General features: G+C 31.6%; 1 protein-coding gene across 1 annotated transcript; it reads right to left on the reverse strand.

Annotated features, from left to right (window-relative positions):
• Positions 1-1,104: 1,104 nt before the first annotated feature.
• Positions 1,105-7,028, reverse strand: LOC123669610 (venom serine carboxypeptidase-like). The gene is made up of 9 exons (XM_045603206.1): positions 6,951-7,028; positions 6,112-6,367; positions 5,151-5,325; positions 4,652-4,764; positions 4,197-4,364; positions 3,696-3,863; positions 3,236-3,495; positions 1,584-1,712; positions 1,105-1,432 (listed from the first exon to the last, which is right to left on the reverse strand). The coding sequence occupies exons 1-9, from the start codon at positions 6,977-6,979 to the stop codon at positions 1,246-1,248; spliced, it is 1,485 nt and encodes a 494-aa protein (XP_045459162.1). The 5' UTR covers positions 6,980-7,028; the 3' UTR covers positions 1,105-1,245.
• Positions 7,029-10,580: the final 3,552 nt, after the last annotated feature.

Raw genomic sequence — 10,580 nt, forward strand, 5'->3', positions numbered from 1 at the left:
ATCTTTATGAAGTAGCCTATTTTTTAGGTGGTTGGCTAACACAACGCCGATACATTTTTTTTACACCACCGGTGCTCAAACTTAGCAGTTAAGTAAATTTCAAAAATAAAATTTATGTTTAGCGGACTTCTTGTAAACTACTATTCTAAGTAGTTGAGTTTTTTGAAACATAATTTAGGAACAACATTATTAGGGAACCCTCTAAAGAAAAAAAAATCGATCTAGGATCTAGGCCTGAAATAGCAGACGTGATGCCCACAAATGTGAAAAAAAAAATGGAATTTTTCTAAATTTTCAGTTGAAAGACGTTCTAACTATGATTTAAATGGTCAAAGAGATGCAGTAACACTGATAGGTTATTACATTTTTTTTGTTTTCTGACTTTGAAATTGTTTTTGTTTGAGACACACCTTTGCTGTGCGTTCAATAATTGTGTTTGCTCGCAAACGAAAAAAAAACCGACTTCAATTACATCGACAAGTAATACAACGTAGATCGACGAAAAAATAGTCAAGCCACTACGCGTTATCAAAGATTAATCAAAAAGTTGTTATCAGATCTCGATGAAATTTAAATGTGACCACATGACAAACATCAGCTTTCGATTAAATTAAAAATTATCAAAATCGGTACACCCAGTAAAAAGTTATTGCGGATTTTCGAGAGTTTTTCTCGATTTCTCTGGGATTCCATCATCAGATGGTTTCTTTATCATGGTACCAAACTAGGGATATCCCCTTTCCAACAAAAAAAGCCAGTACATCCAGTAGAAAGTTATGCGGTATAATACAACGTAGGTCGACGAAAAAAGCGTCAAGTAAAAACGCATTATTAGATATAACTCGAAAAGTAGTGATTAGATCTCAAATAAATTTAAATGGGACCAATTGGCACACACCACCTTTCGATTAAAATAAATTTTGTCGAAATCGGTCTACCCGGTCAAAAGTTCTGATGTAACATACATAAAAAAAAAAAAAAAAAAAATACAGTCGAATTGAGAACCTCCTCCTTTTTTGGAAGTCGGTTAAAAATAAATAAAATTGATTACATTCATATGCATAAGACTATTTATGTTTATCGAATGTTTAAGGAAACAATGTAATTTCTTTTAGACCTTTTTATTAAGAAAACTACATAGTCTATAAAAAATGTATTTACACGAAAAATACTAAACGATAGCCATTAACTTAAGTATATTCAAAATAATAGTCGTTTGCAAGAGATTTCTCTTCGTCGATTTCTCTAGGGCTGCCGATGACTTCGCGACTTTTTTTCGACGTCTACAAGGTTTCCAGTGTCTTCGTGGAGAGAGATACCACGGGCGAAGGCTGATATGAGACCGAGACTAGCTGCTGGTTTGTCAGCGGGTACCATGTGTCCGGCTCCACGGATCATTACCTCTGTCAGGTTACCGGCCATTTTGAAATACCTAATAAAAAAGGTGATAATAATTTTTATTTCATCAGTAAAATTATGACTTTTATATAACTTTTAACGAATTTATAATATTCCTTTTAATACACGCATATTGTGGTGTTTTAGAAAGAACCTACATGTACTCTACGTATGCTAATATTTACCCAGCCAAGTTTCCGTTGTGGTACCAAGGTCTTCGCTTAGCACTTCTGAATTCTGATGTTCCAGAAAATGACAAAGAGTCGTATGTGTTTACTGAAGGATGGTAGGCAACGATGATATCTAAATGTCCACTGCAAAAGATATGATTAGGCTATTTTATATTGTTCGACTCCTAATTGCGTTCCTTCAAATGGGGGGTTCTGCAGGTATTATATATAGATTACGTTTCGAGCGAAAAAAAAATCCTAGCGATTTTTTAAATTTTACTTTGTCTCAATATACAGGCTACTCTGACAACGTACTACTACATAACTATCCAACACTATATTTTTTAGCCCTACAAAGGTTGATAAAGTGAAATATTAATACATACTACCGCATACATATAAAAGCCTCATATGAAAACAAGAAGGGTTAGCAAGGTGTTGAAAGGTTAGTTTCCGCTAACTATTTTAAATTTCAGTATTGATAGCTGTGATCAAATCACATTGGCTTAAGATAACAATCAAGCTCACATGATATCGCGATTCTATCTTCACGTTGAACCTGGCTATTATTGTTTTCATTTACTACCTCATAAAATATAATTGGTAATGTTCATAAAATAAAATTATTTTAAATTAATTAAGGTATCCGGCTAAACAGCTATCCGTTTCATCTCTAATAAAAATTATTTTTCACACAATACAACAATTTTTTTTCATCATATATAGATATTAATACGCTAAGATTAAGATGTTTGCCTTCCTTTTTAAAAAAGTCTCACAATTACTCCATATAAATTAATAATTGCTTGCTCTACTGGCATCCTCAAAAAAAATACATTATTGATATTGCTTTTTAACCGACTTCCAAAAAAGGAGGAGGTTCTCAATTCGACTGTATTTTTTTTATGTATGTTACTTCAGAACTTTTGACTGGGTGGACCGATTTCGACAATTTTTTTTTAATCGAAAGGTGGTGTGTGTCAATTGGTCCCATTTAAATTTATTTGAGATCTAACAACTACTTTTCGAGTTATATTTAATAATGCGTTTTTACTTGACGCTTTTTTCGTCGACCTACGTTGTATTATACCATTGATTTGATGATGGGATCCCAGAGAAATAAAGGGAAACTCTCGTAAATCCGCATAACTTTTTACTGGGTGTACCGATTTTGATAACTTTTAATTTAATACAAAGTTGATGTTCATCATGTGGTCAAATTTAAATTTTATCCAGATCTGATAACTACTTTTTGAGTAATCTTTGATAACGCGTAGTTACTTGACTATTTTTTCGTCGATCTACGTTGTATTACTTGTCGATGTAATTGAAGTCGGTTTTTTTTCGTTTGTCTGCAAACACAATTATTAAATTAATTAATTTGAAAAGACGGCTTTAATTTTAAAACAACGACAACATGATTGACGGTTAGTAATTTTTTTGTTCCATTTCAAATCAACTCAAGTATTTGTATTTTGTAAAGTGATAATTATTATACTTATTTAGTACAAATTATTTGCACGGATATAGCTAGTTTATGATACAGATAGATATAGTCATAATTACTACTGAAATATACAGCACTTTGAAATGGTTATTTATGATTAATCCTAAAAACCCATTTTTCAAATTACAGTAATATCCGACACTTAAACATCAATCCTTACTTGTATAGCATAACTTTGTAATTTTCCAGCAGTTCTTCGACCCAAGGCTTCGCGCTAGCCATGAAGTCGGGTACCAGTTTCCTATACACGACACCAATTGACGTAAAGTTTGTATTTCCTACATGTAATGCGCGCCTCACTTCGTCCCTTTGTATGTAGTCGAGATACGCGCCATCCAGACTAATATCATCTTGGAGATAGTTGTACAAGTTACTCAGTCTTGATTCCGAAAGAAATAATTGTAACAGGTAGTTGTAGTACTGAAAATTTCCAATAGGAAAAAGATTAAACTTTTAATTTTTTATTTTTTCAGTTACAAATTTCACGTTTCTCGAAACAAAAAAAAAGGTATTTCTTCGTTTGTTTCCTTTAATATATATTTTTTTCTATTGAATGGAAACTTTAAAAACTTCTATTTTACAATCTGTTAAGTTTCACAGATGAAATAAACAATACTTACAGCATAAGCTTTTAACATTTCACCGGAGCTTATGAACTGCACGACAGCTGTCTCGAGTTGGTTCATAGAATTGGCAACTTTATCGTCAACGAGACCGGCTTCGCGCACGAAGTAGCTGTATCTTTGCAAGGACTGCGGGTCAATGAACCCATTTCCTATTGCAAGACCCTAGAATACAATATTTGAAAACTATTTATTTGAAACAACTTATTGTTTTTATTGATATCTGTCATCTAATAAAAATTATGATCAATCAAAAATCTCTATTTTAAATCATACATTAGGTACCCACCAATTTTTCATAATTTACCCTTTTTTACAAAACTGTTTCATGATGCAATTCGTGAATTTGTTTAAAAATGATGTATTTTTTTTTTTTTAAATTTTATCCTATATCCTGCAACGACAAAACTTTTTGATTTATGATGAATCGTCGTTAGCAGCATTTACCATACATATTTTTAATTGGAATGTTTATAATTAGTAAAGTTTTTTTCGTACATTTAAATTAATAGGCTCGTCTTGATATCTGTTCCATAGTATTTGCACGCCAAGCGAAGGAATATGTTTCCCAGCGTACGATTCACCCGCTATAGTCAAAGGCGCTTTCCGTAATTCCGGGAACATCGTCAGGAACTGTTGTAGAGCTGTGTAGAGGTTCTCTCCGATCTTAAAAAAAGTAAAATTTGAATTCAAAGATTATTGTGCACTGTTTTATTTACTTGCCGCGTATAAAATGAAAGACATTAATCGCTTTGTATATTCAACAATATGTCTTTTTTGATCCAGTAATAACCAGAACCTGATAGAATATATAACCACCATTTAATGTAAACACAAAATATGTTTATAAGAGGATTAAAATTAGATTTAAAGTAATTTCGATATTATTGATTATCTACATTTTTTTATATATTTCATATTTATACTCATTATAAGAATTTTCATTTCGTTACCGTTGTCTGGTTAGTCGCGAAGCCGCGGTCGTCATCAGTAAAACTAAAGCCAGTACCAACGGGGTTGTCGATAAACAGCAGTGAATGATTCTTGCCCCACGAATATTTTAGTTCTACGAAAAAATAATAATAAAAATAACAATTTAGAAACGTATTTTTTGATTATTCATTAAAGGGAATAGTTTTTTTTTTCACTTAAAGTGTGGCCTCACTGACATGTCTCAAAAATTTTCCTTTCGTTGTAAAACTAAGTAGTGATCGATGGTACATTTTTATATTTCGAAAACATAATAGCTGAGAACTTATGAGCTGCTTTTTTATGCAGAGTCCAAGAAGTAGTTTAATTAATGTTAATATATATAATTAATATGTCTTATTACTTCTATATTGTGTAGATAGATACAATGTAATATTTTAGTCACCACAACTTTTTTTTTACATTATTTTAATTGTTCATTTTTATTCGCGATTTAAATAATTATATTTATACAATCTTTACCTTCAATACGGTTCTCGTTATTGACAATGAAAGGTCCTATTTCAGTAAAAAGGCCGTACAGTGATGATGCTCCTGGACCGCCTTGAAGCCAAATAATCCACGGAGTTTCTTCGACTGATTTGTCGGCTACTGGGAAGTACCAAAACCAGAGGTTCGCATTGTATTCTTTGTTTACCTGTAAGAAAATATGTATTTACGTTGCAATACAAAAAAAAAAAATGCGGATTATGAAAGTAAATGTTAAGAATACAGGAATTTCATTGTTCAACAAAAATTGTATCTACTATCGTCTCTATCTTAGAGATCCGGTACGCCAAAAGCTTTGTTGCAAGTTTTTGCTTATTTACAAAGATCTGGCGGATCTAGTTTAAAATCTACTACTAAGATTCAGTAAAGTACTAAATAATGGTGACCCTTAAGATTATAAACATAATACCAGTATATCTACGGTTCGCATATTTCGTTAAATAATTGTGGAATTAATACACGAGTATAAAAACTAATATCATCACTAGTCTTACTATTAAAACGCTAATAAAATACTTAGTTTATTTTTACTAAGTGTACAATGTAACAGTTAATATGGCCACAATATCCTCATTTAAAACATAGGTAATTCATTAAAATCACTTCAGGTAGGTACATTAAAAACCCTACTACTGCAACTGCATGTAAAAACAGACATAAAGTTATGTTACACTTAAACATTCGAAATGTATAGGTGATTGGAAATAAAAGGAAAGGGTTTCAAAATTATTACCGATTTAAAACTACAAGTAGAAATAGTTAAAAAACATAAGTAAACTAAAATGGGTTGTCATAAACGTAAATGGGTTGTCTGGAAGAAATGGCTAATTAGCCACAAGTCCGCCCATTGTACTTCACTGTCTGTAACTATCTTTATGCTTTGTTTGCAATATATTGGTGGTGTACAATAAAGTATAAAATAAAATAAACTTACAGTCAAATAACCAGCATAGCTGTCCATCCCGGGCAGCACAGAATCTGGGTCAACATAAGCGGCGCGTCTTGCTTCTTCAATTTTTTTTGCTTCTATCAAAGGTGTCAGGAGTAAAGGTTCACCGGCATCAAATCCTGTCCGACTACGGGCAGGTCGGTATGTCCTCTCCATGAAGGTCACTATTGGTTCCGGCGCCTCCCCGGGAGGTAATTCTGGGAGGGAGTACTGGTCTAAAGTTAAAGATTGTTGAATGCATCTGGAAAAAAATTAAATGGCACAAGTTATATCTATTAAATGACACTGCTGATTATTATTATTAGTATAAATTAAAAGTGGAGTTGAAATAAATTAAACACAAGATTTTGATGAAAATAATTGGTTTTATTTAAAAAGGTCAGTGTATAAAATTTTCATAAAATGGTTTATTAAGACACCTAAACTTAGAAGTCTTATGAAATTTTAACTAAGAAATGTTTTTAAATTACATAGATATTTAGCTGCTAATTATTTTGTTAATAAAAACAAAATATTATGCAGTAAATAGGAATATCTATAGATGAAAGTTAATATTTTATGATAGATAAGTAAATTAATTTATGGTTGCTCACTGTACCGCAAATACGTAAAGTAGTAGATGTTTCAAAAGCGACTATATTCCCACGAACTCAAGTCAATTTGTTATTCAAACATTTCTAAATTAATATAATTCATTGTTAGAAAATAATACATAATAATCGTAGTGTAAGCTTTAAAAACGCAAAGAAAATTGTAATAGAATGTTGAGCTTCCAATAAAAATTCACTTTGACACTTGACCTTAAAATAAAAAAGTTTACTTACATCGTAAAGATCAGGCTCTTTAGAAGCATGTTGCTTAAACTAGAGATAGGCAGCGTTCCTCCTGCGGGATGGAGTCGGAATGGAACCGTAGTACTCGCGACAGGAACCTTGTATACTCGCGTCTTTCGCTCTACACTTGCGCTTGAACTTGGATTTATCTCGATCTCTTGTACAGCGTGTCCACAGAAACTTGTTTAAGATTTTCGCTATTAAATTTTATTACTTATTACCCTAGTACTTTTAGATAAGTACTAGACACCGTTAGCAATTTTAGCAGCGATAACTTTCAACATTTGACCGTTTATTCCTCATTTATGGCGAATAATGTGTACGAAATTGTCGTATCTTGATATTATATAACGATACGATACAGCCTGTTACATCTTTAGGAGAGGGATTCTCAGGGAGAGATGTTGTCAATTAATCTACTATTACTCTTTTTTTTGTTTTTGTTTTATTCAACGGTTAATTCCATTAAATGGAGATATTTCATGGGATTTATTAGCAATACGTAGGTAACTAGGTACCATATTTTTCGATTTCTTTAGCTATTAAAATTTAATTTTTAACACTATTTTAATCAAAAAATAACACCTAACAGATATTTACTCCTTGTAAAATTTTAAACCATACCTCACATAAATTTTTTTTTGGATGAAAACTACAAGAAACTGCAACAACAATAATAAACAATAATTATTTTACAAAAGCCATGTAATTCATTAAAGATGTTTATCAAATTGTAAATCAAAATTGAGATGAATCTTTCCACGCTAGAACAGGCTGTATACGGCGATCGAACAGGTATGGGGTACCAATGACCTGTTTAGCATAAAACGGCTCCCACGCTCCCGACATTTGCGATAGATTCTTGCACGCTCTTAAAATGTGATTTGCTCTATATTTAGGATGTTGATAGTAAAACAAACATCGATGCGTTACACTTGCTACGTGAGAGTTTTTATAATTGTCTGTAATCGGTCTCGAGTCACCGCCGAGTTGCTGGCCGGCCCGTAGCGAGATATTCCCACGGTTAGTGTTTTTTTCTGAACATAAATTATACATTCAAATTATGTTTCCGAGATATCAGCGATCATCTCGATAATAGTAGGCTTGGTTGAGAGTCCTCTACTATTCGATGTTCGGAATAAAAAATGTTTTTCATTACTCAGCAGCATCTTAAATATTATTGCTTCATGTTACGTAGATTGCTTTTAATTTTTTTATTTATCAAATTGTGTTTAAAAAGTCTGAATATTTTTTATATTGGAAAAGTACGTGTACGTGAAGCTTTAATAATTAAATTACTCTGAAAAGTTGTTTCGTCTTTTACAAAATAACGCAAAAAAGACATAAAATTTATATTAGGAGCGGAGGGATATTTTAATATAAGAAACGTAAATCTGACACCGTACATAAAATGACTTCTTAATTGTGAGAACTAATCTAAATTACTTAAATAAAACTTGCACGTCTCGTAGTCAATTCTAAAACATATCCGGCACTCAAATGAATCACGCGATTTACGAGTATAATTAAATAGGACTTCGCTGACTACCAACTTTATATATTTAAACGTACATTTTTTTTTTTTTTGAGGAACACATTACCTGTGGAGAATAAATGTGAATTATGTTCACCCTAAAAACCTTTATGCGTGTAGCATTTCAGGATTCAATGGAGTTGAAAAATACTATAGACAGTAGATTATCACATAATTTAGAGATTAAAAAAACTAAATGTAATGTGTTGGTCTTCTTTCGTGGGAAAATAAAATATATCTATGAATTGTAAAAACCCGCAGCGCACCTGCGTCGTAGATTATGCTCCGATCCTTCTCCTGCATTGATAATTGTAATTGCTCGCAAACGAAAATAAAAACCGACTTCAATTACATCGACAAGTAATACTCAAAAAGTTATTATCAGATCTCGATGAAATTTAAATGTGACCACATGATAAACATCCGCTTTCGATTAAATTAAAAATCATCAAAATCGGTACATCCAGTAAAAAGTTATGCGGTATAATCACGGGTATAATACAGCGTTGGTCGACGAAAAAATAGTCAAATAAAAACGCATTATTAGATATAATTCGAAAAGTAGTTGTTAGATCTCTTTCAAATAAATTTAAGTGGGACCAAATGACACACGCCACCTTTCGATTAAAAAAAGAATTCGTCCAAATCGGTCCACCCAGTAAAGAATTCTGAAGTAACATACATAAAAAAAATACAGTCGAATTGAGAACATCCTCCTTTTTTGGAAGTCGGTTAAAAAAGAGGATTATGCCTAGCAGTGGGATGTTACAGACTGAATCAATTAATCAAAAGGTATAGTGAATGAAAGCGTTATTTTATAAGTTATTGTTTATGTCTCCGTGATAATTCCGTTATCATATTTTGCTGTTAGTTTTATAACTTATGTACTACAACGATTAGTTTTTGTCATATTCTGTAGATTATGTCATTTTCTTCTATTTTGTTTATAGAAATTAACTAATAAGTATATTTTATTACCAAGAAATTATAAAGAATCGAATTTGAACGCAATAAAACTTGTAATAATATGTTACAATTCGATACACGCCATAATAATTATTATTATGTTTTAATTTTTTAAGATACGTTCTCGAAGTTTGGGTGAAAGCGGAACCATATTTCTAAAAATGTTGTGTCGTACGTCTGTTAAAAGGATTTTTCTACAGTAATGATTAGACACTTGAAATTTATACAGAATATGTTCTAATGTACTACCATAATTACAGCTAGGTAGATTTTCATAAAAAAACTAAAATAACTAAAGAACAGATATGGACTCCTTTTCAGGTATTTAAAAAAAATTACGAATTTAACATTTCAACTGTACGGAACCCTCTCGTGGTTGGCAAGTTTATTTCTTAAGAAATGATTTTATCTCAACGGTTATTATAAAATGTAATCAATGACGTTTCTAAACGACGATTATGTTAGTTAATAGTAATCGTAGTTTTACAAAATCATCATCATCATTTAACGTATTATACGAAATGAGAATCATTTTCCAATTATTATGTTTATTTGTCAGGTTCGTAATACATTTTACAATCCTACTTAAATTTTACTACGGTTGTACCTAATACTTTTTATGTATGCAGGTATACCTTTAACTAATACTTTAACTGCAACTTTTATAGTTTTTGAGAATTTCAGTGTTTTAAGATATTATTTTTAATATTAACTAAAATCAAGGACGCTAAGCGAATATGGTTTCCCATTTAGTGCCGATTTAGTACCTAGGTATCTATCGTGAAACAAAAATTAGCTAATTTGAAATGAGGGGTACTCTTGTTCCCCGATTAGTTCATTTGTATAAATGAATTTTTGCGTCTTTTAGCCAATTTTGGTGTTTTTTTTTAATTCACTCATAATTAGGAGCAGGTGCGTATGTACCGCCGTATCAGCCGTATTAATGATATGGGGCCCCCTAGCTTGCGTAAGCAAAAATTAGTAAAATTTTATTTACGATGTCACTTAATCTCGTACTTTCTGGGAAAAAACATTAAAAAAACTGTCATACGTGCCTATAGAGTTTTCAGTTCAGAAATGAAAATCAAAATAGCAATCCCCCTTTTTCTGAGTTAAGCGTG

The sequence above is a fragment of the Melitaea cinxia genome, chromosome 3 (genome assembly GCF_905220565.1).
Source record: "Melitaea cinxia chromosome 3, ilMelCinx1.1, whole genome shotgun sequence".
NCBI classification, from domain to species: domain Eukaryota; kingdom Metazoa; phylum Arthropoda; class Insecta; order Lepidoptera; family Nymphalidae; genus Melitaea; species Melitaea cinxia.

What these genes read in the sequence shown, in the direction of transcription:
- LOC123669610 (XM_045603206.1), bottom strand. Translation starts at nt 6,979, where the DNA reads ATGCTTCTAAAGAGCCTGATCTTTACGAT. An exon ending in GCTATGCTGGTTATTTGACT is followed by an intron (nt 5,326 to 6,111) that starts GTAAGTTTATTT and finishes ATTTTCTTACAG; the next exon opens with GTAAACAAAGAATACAATGC. An exon ending in CACAACGGAAACTTGGCTGG is followed by an intron (nt 1,433 to 1,583) that starts GTAAATATTAGC and finishes CTTTTTTATTAG; the next exon opens with GTATTTCAAAATGGCCGGTA.